At 33.4% G+C, this 17814-nt stretch overlaps 1 protein-coding gene across 1 annotated transcript; it reads left to right on the top strand.

Moving 5' to 3' along the window:
* Nucleotides 1–998: 998 nt before the first annotated feature.
* LOC134254124 (ubiquitin-fold modifier-conjugating enzyme 1) lies at nucleotides 999–8025 on the top strand. The gene is made up of 5 exons (XM_062736672.1): nucleotides 999–1129; nucleotides 4619–4750; nucleotides 6285–6361; nucleotides 6870–6960; nucleotides 7724–8025. The coding sequence occupies exons 1-5, from the start codon at nucleotides 1007–1009 to the stop codon at nucleotides 7811–7813; spliced, it is 513 nt and encodes a 170-aa protein (XP_062592656.1). The 5' UTR covers nucleotides 999–1006; the 3' UTR covers nucleotides 7814–8025.
* Nucleotides 8026–17814: the final 9789 nt, after the last annotated feature.

Raw genomic sequence — 17814 nt, 5'->3', positions numbered from 1 at the left:
TATGTCAATGAAAGATTATTTATGAGAAAAAAGTCGAAAAAGACTAGGTGTCTATATCGAAGGGGGGGGGGGGGTCCTGTCCTCAAGCACCTGTGAGAATCCCATGTAAACTTCATTAAATATTTTTCGAGCTTGACTGGTATTTCTTATGAATTTTCCGGACAGACATGTGTACAATAACTTAATTAGTTCGGATAATATTATAAAGGATTAATATGGATTTTTTTTCTTGTTTAACGGACGGATGGACGGACAGGGCAAACCCCTTTCGATTACAGAGGCATAAAAAGAGTATAATCTATTTGGGTAAACTGAGAAAAAAAAAACTTTCATCTGAAGCCCCCTCCCCAGAAAACAATTACGATGTGTTTGTGAAAAACTGATGACAGCTTATGGCGAAGGTTGAAGTTTCTCACATGCAAGTCAAACCCCAAGGTTAAGTCACATGGAATTTACACCCGTGAAACATGAAACCCCTAGTACACACGTACTAACGGTGAAAAAGGGATGACCATAAAGGTTCAAGTTTTCTTATTTTCAAATGTCAAAGTAGAATAGATCAAAGTCTAAGGCCAAGGTCTAAAGGTCAAATATTTCTTACACCAACTGAAAAATCTTGCGACAGTAAATACACATGTGAAGTATGAAACCCATAGCACCAACTATTCAAAAGTTATAAAATTGTTAATAAAAATTCGGAAATTTTTGGTAAAAGTTTGGTACCCAAAGGTGTTGTTACAAGGAATATGCCTTTGAAACATGAAATCCATAGCCCTGTCCAATCAAAAGTTCTGGGCAAAGTTAAAGATTTGCGAATAAACAGACAGATAGACAAACGGACGGACAGGGTAAAACTAAACTAAACCGTCATTTTTTATCGACGATTTTCCGGATTCATACCATTTATATTTGCGTATTACTCAACTCAAATCCCAATCGCCTAAGCGTTTATTTTTATCAGTAAGATAGCGTCATAACAAACTCCCTGTCAAACATTGATGTAATCATGGTAGACGAAGCCACGAAACGAACTCTTGCACAAATCCCTCTCTTAAAGACAAAGGCTGGACCAAGAGATGGAGAATTGTGGGTTACTAGATTGAAAGAAGAATATCAAAGTCTAATTAAGGTATTTCTGACAGGTTTTGACGGTTTCTTCGGCTTAAACCTTATCTATCATTCTGCCATATGTCATTTATGTTACTTTTTTAGTCTTGAAAACAGCTCTGATAGAATCAATAGCTTTAGCTACGTATCTTGAATTACCTACATAGCTTAAATTACCCACATGAAGTAGCTTTATTTAGCTACTTAATCAAACTTTTCCCTTGAAATGGCTTGAATTATGATTTTCTCAGGATGTGCAGAAAATCACACTTTGATGAGGTCCAGTCCAAAGACAATTCTACCTTAGTACCAGGGACCTATATACTATGATAGGTCCCTGTTAGTACCTACGTAGCTACTTATAGCTACCTAGATATTTAAACCTACTCCAGGTAGCTATTCTTACCTACTTTTTGGATTATTTGCATTTTGTGAATGAACGCATGAACAATGCAGTATGGTATGAATACAGTCACACTGATGATGAATACATTATAGAATTTGGGAAAACATGATTCTTTTATAACTTATCAATTTTGCATAAACACAACATCCAGTTTTATTTTCTGGTAACTTACAATCAAAATTAAGTCTAAAATTACAAACTTGTATCAATTTTTTAGGCAATCAGAACCTTCAAGCAATCCTAGACAAAAGATTGTTTTTGGATGATTTTTAATGCCTTTCCCCTCCAAACTCTGCCCTCACAAAAGTTTTCAAATCTCCTTGCCTTTTGACTTCTTCAGGGTTCAACACTAACATTTATAGGCTTTGGTCTGGCCGGACTAGCACTTCTTTACTTTAACTAGTCCGCGCGAAATCTTATGAGTATGTCAAAAATATAAATAAATAAATAGAATTAACATTGCAATGTATTTTTTAAAATACTTTTTTGAAATAAACAAAGCATTTACATGAAATGTTTTATACCAAGATTTGTTGAAATTGCGCGATCAGGAACTATGATTGAATTCCCGATCTCATTCGTTTTACTCTATACATGATTACATCATCCAAACATCCGAAATCTTTCTTTATGTGTCATACTAAATCATGACAGCTAAAATGTTTAATTTCATACCAATGTGTATCAGGTCGAGGAAACTACCTTATATGGATATTGTTGTCATTGCGCACAAAGGTGCTCACAGCAATCAATGGTCCAATCCAGTGAATGAGCCGAAAAGCATGATGGTCTACTACCATATATGTTTATTTTTACTACAAACACGTGGGTTAGGGAAATTAAGGGTGCGATTTCAAATGACTGCTGGAAAATCATTTTACAATTTTTTGAAACGTATTTGAGAAAAATACAAAGAATAGGTCTTAATTAAGAATTTCTATGCTCACATTTACAAACAAAGTCAGTTTTCCATGTTAAATAGTACTTTGAAATACCGCTCACAAAGTCTCCACAAGTAAAAAAAAAAAAAGACTCCAGTACTCGATAATCGTAAAGAACTATATGCGGTATTAACCAACATTTGCCCCCCAAAATCAAACTTTGATGGAGTAATATTTAATTAAGTCCTTAAACAGGGGAGTATATGCTGACTTCAAAGCACTGAATAATTTCATAAGTAATGACGTCATATGTACGTAATGACGTCACAAATATGACGTAAATTTCAGTTTTTTATGAATTTTGCAGAAAAATGTACATATTTCGTCGATATTTTAAATAAAAGTCACCGAGCGCATGTGTGTTCAGGATAAATATTTTGATATAATGTGTAGAATGATAATATCAATGAAATATGTCAATATTGTTCCTGAACACACATGCGCTCTATAAATTTTAAAGCTTAAATTGTTGAAATTTTGTCCATTTTGTCCTCTTTCTGAAAAAGGATATAAAATCGGACTAGTTTGTGACGTCATAAAAACAGAAATTGTGAATACACTGCTCTGGAACTATAATATTTTCTGTTAACTTATATTTTTCGTACAATTTATTGTATTCAGCACATTTCAGGAAGTTTTCAAAATTTGACTTTTGTGGGGGCAAACATATGCAATATACCGCATATAGTTCTTTGCCATGTAACTGGTTGAATTAGGTGTTGCTCAGTTATTTGTTACTAGAAATTTAAAGTTCATGCATTTATAAAAAAGATTTAAGTTGCACGTTTTTTTTTAAATAAATAGAACGTGTATTGGGTAGCATACGGTTACTGTATGTTTCGAAGTTGTAAACATTGTCAATACGTAAGCACACCTCAGTGTTGGATTTTTCGTACCGATGAATAGCCACGTGAAATTGTCTTTTCACTGGCAGTACAGCACGGGGAAAGCTGTAAACAAACGGACTTGTACAATGGAGTGTGGAAAACCCTATTTTTTATCATTTTTATGTAAATGTGAGCATGGGATTAGTAGATAATAATGTACATATTGTATTAAGCGTGTAAAATGCTTGGGAAAATGCATCACGCCTCTCCGAGAGCGATTTAAAAAACTGGCCTTTTCGGAGCACACATGTAGTATTTTTTGTAGTAACCCATAATGCAATTCATTGAGCTGATTGGTCAATCAGTCAGTCACGTTGGTTCCTCGCTTAACATGTAAATTTATTCCGACGTCACAGAAAATAGTTTCCTCAACCTGTGTATGAGTCCTAAATTTAAGCACCGAATTGACTCAGAATTACCTAACTTTCTGCCAAGAAGCTAGAAAACTGAAAAAAAATATGGGGTTTTCCAGTGAAAGTTGTCGAGAATTGAACATCGGTAAATTCTTTTCAAAAACTTTATTAGTCCATTCGGACTAATTATCCACAAATTTCATTAGTCCGAATGAAAATATATTAGTCTGAGACTAACGGACTAACGTTAGTGTCGAACCCTGCTTCTTTGTGTGCTGACATCATGCACAAAAAAGTCAAATGGCGAGGGGGCAACCTAATTCAAGTGATGCTTCATTTGCCATTGATAGGGCCATTTGAATGGCGATAGCATCCTTTTACTGACAATTATTTAAGTTATAGAAGAATCATCCCTTTACTGATTTCTTGCCTCACGGAAGTTAGATCCACGAAATAAATTTGTAAAAGGTAGGCAGAGTCGTGACACCATGCAAGTGTCAGCTGATGTCGCTGAATTCCCACTTTCCAATATGGCCTCTGCTCTGACCCTCAACTGCACATATCACAATAGAAAAAGCAGGGGATAGAGTCAGAGGAATCTTAACACTTTAAGAGTCCAAATTTTAATCAAAATTTTCTATGATTTATCTGCTATATATCCATTAAAATCAAGGGAAGTTTTTTTTTCTTGAAACATCTTGTCACTGCGAGAACATTGTTTGCTGCGAGATGCATTACACTAAAGAATATGGGACCACAGGTAACTGTGGAAAAAAATTGTTTGGATCAATGCACAAACTCAGAATTTTAGTTTCACCCAGTTGTTGCTTTAAGAGCTCACCTTTCTTACTGCAATCACTATCATTGTTAATTTTCTCTCTTCTTATTACCGTTATTTATACATAAAGTTATAATGTTTTTCAGTATGTCCAGAACAACAAAGAATCTGACAATGACTGGTTCCGTTTGGAGTCAAATAAGGAAGGAACTCGTTGGTTTGGAAAGTGCTGGTATATTCATGAACTCCTCAAATATGAATTTGATGTAGAGTTTGATGTAAGTTCTAATTCTTTGTTTTTTTCTTTATGTGTAGCATATAAATAATTTTGTGTTTGAGTAAGACAAAAAATGATTTTGAGACAGGTGATCAAACAATTATGAGCCCTGCTATATTGAACAAACTTGTATGGATATTGAATCTTAATTTAGTTGCACCTCGAATGCTGCGTCTGTCATTTATGTAAGAACATGTAATTCAAAAAACACCTACATTGTTGATACTTAATAGATGGATAATTTTACTAAGGATGCATTCTACTTCACTAATATTAATCCTAATCTGCTGCTGCATGCATCCTAAATTTTCCTTGTGAAATATCAAGTCAAAGCTGTTTAAAAAGGTCATGTGAATGATTTTCTATAAGGACACAAGTCCTTTATTTAACATTTTACGAAGGATACTGAACGAAGGATACTGAAAATAATTACAACATAATCACAGTACAATTGACCCAAGTTGCATAGATTTTTAGCTCACCTGAGCCGAAGGCTCAAGTGAGCTTTTCTGATCACATTTTGTCCGTCGTCCGTCCGTCCGTCTGTCTGTCTGTCTGTCTGTCCGTCTGTCTGTCCGTCTGTAAACTTTTACATTTTCGACTTCTTCTCAAGAACCACTGGGCCAATTTTGACCAAACTTGGTACAAAGCATCCTTGGGTGAAGGGGAATTTAAATTGTTAAAATAAAGGGCCAAGTCCCCTCACAAGGGGAGATAATCAAGAAAAGACAAAAATAGGGTGGGGTCATTAAAAAATCTTCTTCTCAAGAACCACTGGGCCAGGAAAGCTGAAACTTATATGGAAGCATCCTGGTATAGTGTAGATTCTAAATTGTTCAAATCATGACCCCCGGGGGAAGGGCGGGACCACAATGGGGAATCAAAGTTTTATATAGAAATATATAGGAAAAATCTTTGAAAATCTTCTTCTCAAGAACCACTGGGCCAGAAAAGCTGAAACGTATGTGAAAGCATCCTGGGGTAGTGTAGATTCTAAATTGTTCAAATCATGACCCCCGGGGGAAGGGCAGGGCCACAATGGGGAATCAAAGTTTTACATAGAAATACATAGGAAAAATCTTTGAATATCTTCTTCTCAAGAACCACTGGGCCAGAAAAGCTGAAACTTATGTGGAAGCATCCTGGGGTAGTGTAGATTCTAAATTGTTCAAACCATGACCCCCGGGGGAAGGGCGGGACCACAATGGGGAATCAAAGTTTTACATAGAAATATATAGGAAAAATCTTTGAAAATCTTCTTCTCAAGAAGCACTGGCCCAGAAAAGCTGAAACTTATGTGCACTTAGAAGGATCCTGGGGTAGTGTAGATTTCAAAATGTCTAAATTATGATCAGAGGGGTAGGGTGGGGATGCATTATGTATTACAAGGAGGAAATCTGGTAAAGAACAGAATGGTCAAAGCTTCTCAGGTGAGCGATGTGGCCCATGGGCCTCTTGTTTGTAAATAACTCGTTTATTTTATTCAGTAAAACATTCTACTTTAATTTGATTTTATGTTTTGTGTGTTCATACAGATCCCAATTACTTATCCGACTACAGCTATAGAGATAGCTCTTCCAGAACTAGATGGCAAAACAGCAAAAATGTATAGGTAAGATATAATAAGCAATTTTCCTACATCATCATTAGGGAGGGTTTTCCATAAGAATTGAAATAGATAGAAACATTAAAAAGTAGAAGGGGTTCCTCCCTTAACAGGCCATTAGGGGGAATACCAGAATAAGATATCATTATAAGCAGGGGAAAGTTTCCGGGCCGTAGGGTGTTTGAGACAACACTGTCATTATTATTATCATTCCTTTCTTGTTTTCATCATCTCCATTGTCAAAATTTTTTGTAAAATTATTACTCAAAAAAGTGTTGAGGAACTTTTATATTTAATTTAAAAAATACTGTGAATTTCATATGAAATGAATGAAACAATATTATATTCATAATTACTTGTAGCCTTCCTATCCCCCATTATTGGAGGGTCCTTTCATGAACATTTTGATACATGGCATTTTAAAAACAGGTCATATACCTGTGACACCTTCAATATAAAGTGAGGTATATATGTGAAACATTTACATAAACTGTGTTGTCTTGTTTCATTGCAGAGGGGGAAAGATATGTCTTACTGACCACTTCAAACCCTTGTGGGCAAGAAATGTTCCAAAATTTGGTATTGCTCATGCCATGGCACTTGGGGTAAGTTTTATTGTGTATTTTTAATGACAGATATTCATTGCCATATCAAGTTTACATCAACCCAGTAACTTGTTTGATGAACAAGATTAGCAACTCTGAATTCATGAGTATATTCACCACAAAACAGTTTGGTTGATTAGAAATCATGGGTCAGTTTCATTCAAACTTTGCATAGCAAATAATGTGAGGAGACCAGTTTTATTAATCCATGGATCCATATTTAAGGTACACAAAGTAAGAAGTAGAGACGAGTGAATTCTTTTTTTAAGTTTAGAGCTGTGAAATTTTACATAAATATGCCGATTTTTCCGATTCACTGATCAGATTTAACTTTAATTGGAGCAGATCCATTCTCAAATAACTTTTAGTTCTTTAGTAACCAAACTTGCATGGATAAAATGCGTCAAAGGATCCAGAATTGCCTTAGAGTCTTAAATGACTAAGTATTCCAGATGTGTGATTATGTGATCAGAATAAAGTACTTGGAGAAGATCCATTCTTGAGTAACAACATGCATAAGTTATCTGGTGATTGAACTTTCCATGTCATGCTTTTGATCCTGAGTCTGAGTGAACTATATGTACATTTTTATTAATTAAAAAAATATTGAACACTTTGAGTTTTTGAAGCAGACCCATTTCGCAAATAAATATAAATCCTACCCAGTTCAAACTTGCATAGAAGCTGGGATGAAAATTTACCGAACATTTACATGTAGCGAGACTTTGTAACCTTTAATTATGTTTTTTTTCTTTTGTTTTAGTTGGGTCCATGGCTAGCTGTGGAAATTCCAGACTTAATACAGAAGGGGGTAGTGACACACAAAGACAAAAACTCTGGAGCAGATTCTTGATTATTTCTAGTAAATGAATATTTCAAAGAGGAAAAAATGTGATGGACAATTTATTAGACAGGGAACTGTGCAATGACCAAACCTGTGGTTATTTTACTTTTTTGGGAAAAAAATAGGGGGTCAGTGTGGGAAAAGTCAAGTACCTGTGTTGTCCCGTTGATATGAACTTGGAAAAGAATTTTTGTTTTAATGAGAAAATTGATGGATAAGTTTTTTTTTTTAAGAAAAAATGCTTTTGCATGTACATGTACCAGAATTTATGAAAGTGTTATGTTGATGTTATTTAATTTAAAGTCTTTATACTTCTTATTATGTAAAAAATAATTTAATGCCCTCACAAATTTTTGAAAGAGCATTTGCTCTATTTTTAATTTCCATCAAGTGCAAAAAAATATAATAAAATGATTTATAAAATCTTGATAATAGATTTGTGTGTTTTCTGAAAGATAAGTTTTGCTGAGGGGAGATTAAAATATAAATATTTTAAAGGGTATGCTAGTATCTTATGTATTGATTTAAAAACATATTTCATACACTTTAAAACCATACTAGAACAAATTTTATAGTTCAGTTGTATCATCGTACATCCTCTGTGAAAGAGCGAAAACAAGATGTGTTTGTGAAACATGATGCCCCCGTATGGCAAAATAGGAAAGATTATACTTTTCTTAAATGCAAGTTTAATATACATGTATTGGTACCCGAAGTAGGATATTCTCACTGGAAATATAATTGTGAAATATGAAAGTAGGCCAAGGTTAAAGATTTTTTCATTAATAAGGAAATCTCCAAGGTCAAATTCAAGGTAATTGATATCCAAGGAAAGGACTTGCCACAAAGAATACATATGTGAAATATGGAAGCCCTAATCCTAACCCTTCAAAAGTTATGATCAAGTTTAAAAATTTTAAAAAGTAGGTCAATCTCCAAGGTCAAGGGGTCAAAATTCTTGATATCAAACGAAAGGTCTTGTCACAAGGATTAAATATGTAAAATATGAAAGCACTTGCCCTAACTCTTCAAAAGTTATGGTCAATGTTTTTTTTTTAAAAGTTAGTCAAATTCCAAGGTCAAGGTATTCAATGAGGGGTATTCTCACAAGGATTACATAATGTGAAATATGAGAGCACTAGCCCTTACCTTTCTAAAGTTATGTCTAAGGTTAATGGTTTCTATGAGTATGGAAATTTCCAAGGTCAAGAGGTAAACATTGTTTGTATCCAATATAATGGTCTTTCCACAAAGAATACATACATGTATATGAAGTGTAAACGTCCTGGTATCAACTGTTCAAAAGATATGGCCAAAGTAAAGGTTTGGAATTTTTGTGTAAAAGTGGGTCAAACCCCAAGGTCAAGATCAAAATGTCAAATTTGGTGGTAACCAAAGAAAGGTCTTGTCACAAGGAATACACATGTGAAATATGAAAATCATAGCTCCACTTAATCATCATTAATGGGCAAGGTTAAAATTTTTTCGAACAAACAGACAGACAGAGAATTAGATGGACGGACATGACAAAACCTATATACCCCCCGAAACTTCGTTTAGGGGGGGCAAAAAAAATTGCTAGTGTTACTGCAGTATTCAAATGAATACTGTCTTAAATAGTTTCACCAAAATTGAAGACAAATGCAATGTTTTGAAAAATCGAGGTCAAGGCCAAAGGAAAGGTCAGGGTCAAACAATGTTGATGCAATAGATTCGCTCTCTTCAATGTTTCAGCAAATAAAGTTTGATGAAAAAAAATCTTTAAAAAAAAATTTCTTTGATATTGAGCTAAATGCCAAGTTTTACAGAAGAAAAGATAAAAAGGATGGAGAAAAGAAGACAAATATGAAATGAACACTGCAAGCTCCAGCCATATTCATGATGGGCATAAGAGTCATCATCTACAGCACAGACTTAAAGGCTTATATTCGCATTATATTGAGGATTTTTAAAAGTACTGTCTTTTTATATGCAAAATACCTACTGAAAGAAATTTTCTTTCTGTCAAATGTATAGAAATACAGTGTACTAAAACTAAATTAAAGATTTAAAATTAAAGAAGACCACATCGTCGCAAGCCACGGGTTTTGTATCCATTCTATTTCCACAAACCCGGTTTGCGACGATGAGAAGACCATAGATACTGCAGACATTTACATTTAAGGGGGGACCTATGTCCGAAAAGTCTTTGTGTGAAATTTTCAAAACTTTGACATTTCTTTCCTGACCACTTGCTCTTAAATTTTAGGTATTAAAAACAATACCTTTATTTGCTTATTTTTAAACAGGAGCACGTGCCAAAACAGTGTAAAATGCTAAAAATAAATTATTTTCAGACATTCTTGTTCTACTCCAAATCAGCGCTAAAAAGAACCAAAAATGTCAAATCACATTCGAAATCAACAAGCATTCAATTTATATGACTCGTATCCTTAAAATGAATGCAAATCCATTAAAATTTATTTCGCATGAAAAATTATTGAGACGTACAATGTAAGTATCACCCCGTTTTTCTTGTCGTATTTTTTACAATTCTGACATGCATAACAGGTAATATCTTTAAAAGTCTTTGTGTGAAAATGTCGTCATTCGTATTTTTTGAAAGAAACGATTCGTCTTTTTATTTTAACAAAGAAAAAAGTATACCTTTATGATAAAATATAACGAGAAATATGACGTTTTCCTTTATTTCCCTACTCTTGTGTCATAAATTTTGACCTTTCTGCACTAAAATAAAGGTACGTAAACACTGACAAACATCTGAATATAAAACTATTTTGCGGAAAACGAGTATTTTGTTTTGATTTAGAACCATTTAAACAGATTAATTCTTTTCTTCTTCATTCTAATCATTCTGCCCCTCCTCCATTTCCCCGTCAACAACCAACACCTATTACAACCTAAGAATGACATTATGCAATAAAATCTACATGTACTACAGACCATTAAGCAAATATACGTACAAGCACATTTCTAAATTTTTTCTTAGTTTTATCCAGGAAATACGATTAAGGGTAAACATAAAATTAAACATAATATTTCCCTGATTTAAGCCGCTTTCTTTGCTGAATTTTATCTTAAATATTTTTGCACTTATATATCAGCATATCATCGAGGTATTTCTTCACAAAAATGCTATGAGTTATCTACCAAAGGAAGAGAATTCTAATATTAACAAACTCCATAAATTCAATAAGACTGTTATTAATGATGAATTAATTTTCTTTTTGTAATTTGTGTATGTTATTGATTAAAAAAATATTATGCCTATATCACTATTGCAAATGTAAAAAACAAACGTCGCCATTGTGACGTCACATAACGCTGCTTTGACGTAGAACGACATAGGTCCCCCCTTAAGGGGATGAAGGATGTATGGTCACGTGACTCAGTTGATTTACGTCATAATCTCTGATAAAATATGTACAAAACGAGATTGAAACCACAGTACTTGTATAATTTTTTTGACTGTTTGTTTGCGTTCACCATCTAGTATAAAAATATCTGAAAACATTCAAAATTTCTTGCAAATATTATCAAATTACGGAATAGATTAATCCACTCTGCCGTTTCCCTACTCTGCGCGTCCAGTGCGTCTTTGACGTCATAGTGGATCTCTTAGTTCAGTAAGATCATACACGGTAAAAACGGGTAGTATAAAATCATAAAAACGGGCCATAATATGTACATGGTAGGGTATTTTGTAAATTTCAGAACGCAAAAAATATTTTTACATGGTTGTTGACGGAAAAGTTCTGTGGGTTTGTCTTATTTCGCTTATTTCAGGAATGTGTGACGTCATAGTTGAGTTTTCCCGTACTCGAGAAATGTAAACATGACACGTTTTTCTAATGATCATGACTCGTTTAACTTTGCCCCGTGCAATATTGAGCTCAGCTTCACCAATCGATATTTTTACAGTTAATCAATACAATGACGACCTTGAACTTCGACGTAAATTTTCAAATATTGAATGATAGGATTTTTTGCAAATTAATTTTTTTATGGTTTAAGTTGTCCTAAAAAAGTCGTAAATTTCCATCTCCAGATGTGGTGTTACAAAAGAATCTTGCTTTTTCGAATTTTTAACCCTATTCATACTCTAAAATATTTTAAAAGACACATTTCCGCTGGTATATTTTTTATCTATGGTGAAAAATTTCAATTATCGACCGAGTAATGGACCCAGAAACACGGAGAATAAAAACTCCGCTCAGACACTGTGGGGTATGGTATTTGTCACTCAATATCTCAGAAATAAGTCTAGAAACCTATTGATATGTCTGCTTTATAGTATGTAGGACATACTAAATAAGATATATACAAAATATGAAAAAAATTAAATGACAGGTATTTTTTCAGCTAAAGGTCCTTCCCCTTACCCATAAGACCAGGAAGATTTTAAAAATTGTCATTTGATCGGAGTGTATTTACTATTCACATCTATTCTGGTTGTAAAGAGACACCACTGCACTCTACATTCAGGTAAATACAATGAGCATATTTCAAAAACTTTCGAATTTAATATTTCTTCTTATTTAGGGTCTTCTATTATTCTTATATGTTTCTTTTCCAAGTTTTTAAAATATTTTTGTAGGACAGTTTCTGAGAGATAGATTGGTAGATTTGCTTAAGAATTTCAGGGTTGTTGCTAGGCTATCTGAATTTAAGGAAGCTCAGAGGAGGTCGAAATTTAGGACACAATTCTAGCTGCAGATCTGTATTGTTATGGTTTTATATATTTGTTATGGTCAAAGACAAATAAAAACGCTACAGATCTGCAGCTAGACACAATTCATGAGTGAATTTTTGAGATATTTTGTATCATGTATCATTTTATACCAGAATATAGGTTCGGATCTCTGCTTATGGATATTGCAAATCATAGGCTTTTTAAACACGGTTAATAAATTTGTTATGTTGTAATTTTTTTATTTACCGAGTGGCAGTAAATACAAAATTTACATGACAACTTGTAATGGAAATGTAAATTTTGTATTTAATGCCAGCCGGTAAATCCTTAATTTAGTTGTCATGTTGTAATTAAATATTGTATTTACTGCCACCCGATAAATAAAAAATTTACAACATGACAAATTATACAAGTATAAGTAATATCCTTTAATTTTCACAAAAGGGTCCAGTACACAGGTGCTTGAGGGCAGGACACCCCCCCCCCCCCCCCACATCCCTCTTCGAGCCCTGTGCCTTTTCGCATTTTTTTTTTCGCATAAATTATCTTTCAACGACATATTTGTGATAAGATCCATACCAAAAATTCGAAAAATTACCTAAAACAAACGTTTTATAAAATCTACACCACATTCAGATTTTTATATATATACAGAGAGAGAGTAGGATAGAAAATTTTATAAAAAGTTAGTTTAACCAAATTTTCTGAATTGATAGGATAGATTATGTCATAAATGTATCATTAATGTATAATTTATGTGAAAAAAAGTCTAAAAGGCCCTGTCGGAGTCTATATCGGGGTGGGGGAGGGTTTCTGTCCTCAAGCATCTATGGTCCAGTCTATTTAAATTTGAAGACAAGTGTTAACCTTGTATTTCCTACAAATATACATCAACTATTGCTTCCAAACTTTTTAATTAGATCATGAAGTCAGAGAATTTACATTGCCTGGATATCGAATATCTGACACATAATCCTCCATCGTGTTCATGTTTGCTGCAAACTTTTATATTTAAATACCCATAAGACCAGAAAAAGATAAAATCTGTCATATAATTGGAGTGTATTTACTATTCATATCTATTTTGGTTGTAAAGAGACACCACTGCAGTCTACATTCAGGTAAATACAATGAGTATACACTGTACTTCAAAAACTAATTCGACACTCCTTCTTCACACCCTATTACCGGCAATCGGGACTGTCGATGCGAGGCCTAGTCTGGTCCGATTTATAGAAAAAAAAATACTTCTATCGGCAAATAATTATTATTTGGTCCAGCATAGTTTTTAAACCTATTTCGAGTATGCTGAATCCGAAAATATATGCTGGCCTTCATGAAAATGGCGTTAAAGAGGTCAAAATGGCGATTCAAAATGGCGGACATCCAATTTTTTAATTTCCTCTTAATGTCGTTCAAAATGGAGAAGTAATGAGTGAATATCTAACTGAGTGTAATAAAACTATAAAAAGGATAATAAAATGCTAACATTATTAGTTTAACTCAAAAAATTTAGTCGTTTATTCACTTAATTTGAATTTTCTCTGATTTATTTGTCTATTGTTTCTCTATTCTTCTTTGTTCAGGATTTTACATTTGCAAATATCCATACACTACAGATTTGTATTTTTTCCTCTACATCTCACTATTCTACAATTGAATGATGATGCGGCTGTAAGTTAAAAGTCAAAATGGCGATTCAAAATGGCGGGTATTAATTTTTTTTTTCAAATTATTTCTTAATGTCGTTTACGTACGAGAAAGGAATTGTGAATATCTTACTGAGCGTAGTACAACTATGTAAAATGATAATAGAAATAGAAAAATAATTACAATTTGTTTTTATATATAGTATATATATCGTATATTGATTAGTCCATTAAATATGAACAAACAAACAAAAAAATCTAGGAAAGATTCATTTTTTGCGGGAAATAGTTAAAACAAACTCGACTTAAGAGGTTTCAAATTCCCCCCCTCGGATTTGACCGTGGTACAAAGCCTTTGAGCCCCCATCCACCTAAAATCATTCCTGAATCGCTGTCATTATCAACTCGCACTTTTACTTCAACATCCCTCACTGGCTCAGCACACCTTCAAATACAACTGAAGAAATTCTTGTCCGATTTCATCGAACACTTTGTACTAACTTTTGAAATCAGCACTTATAAGAACTTAGTATTATCCCTTAACATCTTCTGTTCCAGCTTTATTTGCTATATGTTTCAGTGTGTCTTCGGAATATTGATATTTTCAACACTCAAGTAAAATGGTGCCCAGTGTCAAGGATGACAACCCCCTTGGCACGTAAAAGATCATTTCTCTGGAGTTCGAAAAAGACTAAGCTCACTGGGGGCCGCCAGAGAAACCAAAATCACTCAAAAACCGATTATTTAAACTGATAGTCCGCCGAAACATGGGTGAAATTTGCCGACTCGGCGTTAAACAATATACAATCAATCAATCAACACTCAAGGAACATTTATGTTCAAATGTTAACGGTATATTTTGTTTTCCAAAACCTTATGCAAAATGAACTAGAAGTAATGTGAGCAATTAGCTCACTAAATGATGTCCCCGTCTCTCATATGAATATAATGACAGTGTCCATATTTTGCTATGAGGTGCACAATGGCAATATGTAATAAAAATTCTGTGAAAGTTTCATCAAATTTTATTCAGTGGTATGAGAGGAGTTGCGGATAAGAGATTGGTACCCCAAAGCGTAACAGACGGACCGATTACTTTATACCCTCCCGCTTTTCAATCATGCAATTTAAGAGCGCCTGCAGATTCCTCGTGATTCCTATCACGTACAAGCTTTCATACCAATAGGCCCAAGCCATTCTTGACTTCAATCTAGTCAACACTTCTCTTGACAACAAAATTTTCTTGAACACTCCAAGAATTTTACATGTACAAGGCAACTTGATCCACACTACTTTGTTAGGATAGTGTAAGGTCGAATCAAGAATCGAGGGGGGATTGAACACAAACGTTTTCTTCTTTAAGATTTTGTAAATTTCAAAATTTTTAAATTTATATACACTGTTCAATACAAGATTATCCGTTCACAACATGAAATATTTGAAAATGCAGTTGAATTTTTGACTGAGAATAACAAAATGCAAATGCAAATGCAGAATCAGAGCTGGACAATCAAGAAAATTTATGGTTTACGTATATTATACTAATAATTCTTAATAAATGTTTATACTTGGATATTATAATATGTTCAGATTTACATGTATATGATGTAATAATTACTAGCCCTCTAATTGGTCGTGGTCCATCATTTTAAAAATCATGATAAGTTATGTTGCACTAGACCTTCCACGTGAACATAAACATTTATTTTTTTCTACACTGGACTAAAAATAGATCAAGAATTTCCAACTGATATGATTTAGCAACCCTCAAACTACAATGTTCACTCGCCTTAATGTTCGGTGAATACTGCTCTTGGGGTAGCTTAATTTTCATATTGTCCTCAAAGCAGCAATTATTGTATATTATTAACTTTTTATATGAAGAAGCATGGTGAGACAGGTAATAGGTAAAAATGTCTTCGGAATTGTCGTCGAAAATTTATCTTAATAATAGAAGTATATCAAAGAGAAATCCCTGTTATAAAAATCCTAATTCTTTAACAAATTTATTGCATATTTGAACATTATTTCATGAATAAAAAAAACGTGTAATTTATTTTTCCGCAAAACGAATCAGAATTAAGCAGTTTGGGTATTTTACGAAATTCGAGTGTATATGACGTCATTTGAATTGCCATTTTGAGCTAATTAACACATTTTAAATTTAAACGCTAAATTTTCCGAATTAAAGTGATCATATTAGTGTTCTATTATCATTTTACATAGTTTTACAACGCTCTGTAATATATTTACAAATCTTTCCTCCTATGTAAACGACATTAAGAAATGATTTGAAAAAAAAATGAATATCCGCATTTGAATCGCCATTTTGACTTTTAACTTACAGCTGCATCATCATTCAATTGTAGAATAGTGAGATGTAGAGGAAAAAATACAAATCTGCAGTGTATGGATATTTGCAAGTGTAAAATCCTGAACAAATTAAGAAGAATAGAGAAACAATAGACAAATAAATCAGAGAAAATTCGAATTAAGTGAATAAACGACTAAATTTTTTGAGTTAAACTAATAATGTTAGCTTTTTATTATCCTTTTTATAGTTTTATTACACTCAGTTAGATATTCACTCATTACTTCTCCATTTTGAACGACATTTAGAGGAAATTAGAAAAATTGGATGTCCGCCATTTTGAATCGCCATTTTGACCTCTTTAACGCCATTTTCATGAAGGCCAGCATATTTTTTCGGATTTAGCATACTCGAAATAGGTTAAAAAGCTATGCTAGACCAAATAATAATTATTTGCCGTTAGAAGCTATTTCTAGCCTTCTTTTTTAAAATCAGGACCAGACCATAATATCATATTAGATTATTAATAATATTCATTTACCGGTACTTTATTTGTTTGGTGCTTTCCCGTTTTGATTATACCATAAACTACTTTTCTGTTCAATATAAAACTATGATTTATTATTAAAACAAGACGCTCACGGGCCTTATATCATGTGACAACTTTTCAATAATTGAATTTGGTTCGTGTTTTACACCAGAGCCTATTCACAATTTTGAAAGAGGCACCATTGCTTATCATAACTGTACACTTAGCAGTTAGCATGCTTACTCTGGTTACAAAGACAAAATGCATTTCCACTCTCTAAGCAGTTGTGCTCCCCACCCCACAGGAACCATTGACCCCGGGTGCACATATTTCAAAATTTTGGAAATTTAATAATAAACTTTATTTCATCATAAATGGTTGATTATAATACCAAAGAGCAAATTTCAATGCATTGTTATTTTCAGACTAACCCCCCCCCCCAATACCCCTGACCCAAGGGGCCCTGAAACCATTTGATAAAAACTTAAGCCTTTTACGCATCATTTTATATAAATCTTTCATATGTTTCTGTTTGCATTTAAAAAATAAGGTATCATTTTTAAACAGCTGTCGGCATATAAATACGGGTTGGTCACGAGATCAAATTCCATGATGCCCGAGGGGCTTTATGGTGAATTTGATCTTGTACCAACCCGTATTTATAGCCCGGTAGATGTTTTTAAAATGAGACCTTATTACTTATAATTTACATACCGGGTATGTGACATTCTGTTTTAAAATGTATCTTAGCTTTTTAGCTCATCTGAGTAGAAAACTCGGGTGAGTTTTTCTGATCACCTGCTCCCCGTTGTCCGACTTTAAACTTTT

This window comes from Saccostrea cucullata, unplaced genomic scaffold (genome assembly GCF_032062105.1).
Source record: "Saccostrea cucullata isolate Sc308-1 unplaced genomic scaffold, CSIRO_AGI_Scuc_v1 ctg3005, whole genome shotgun sequence".
Taxonomy (NCBI): Eukaryota; Metazoa; Mollusca; class Bivalvia; order Ostreida; family Ostreidae; genus Saccostrea; species Saccostrea cuccullata.
This window is presented reverse-complemented; position numbering and strand designations above follow the sequence as displayed.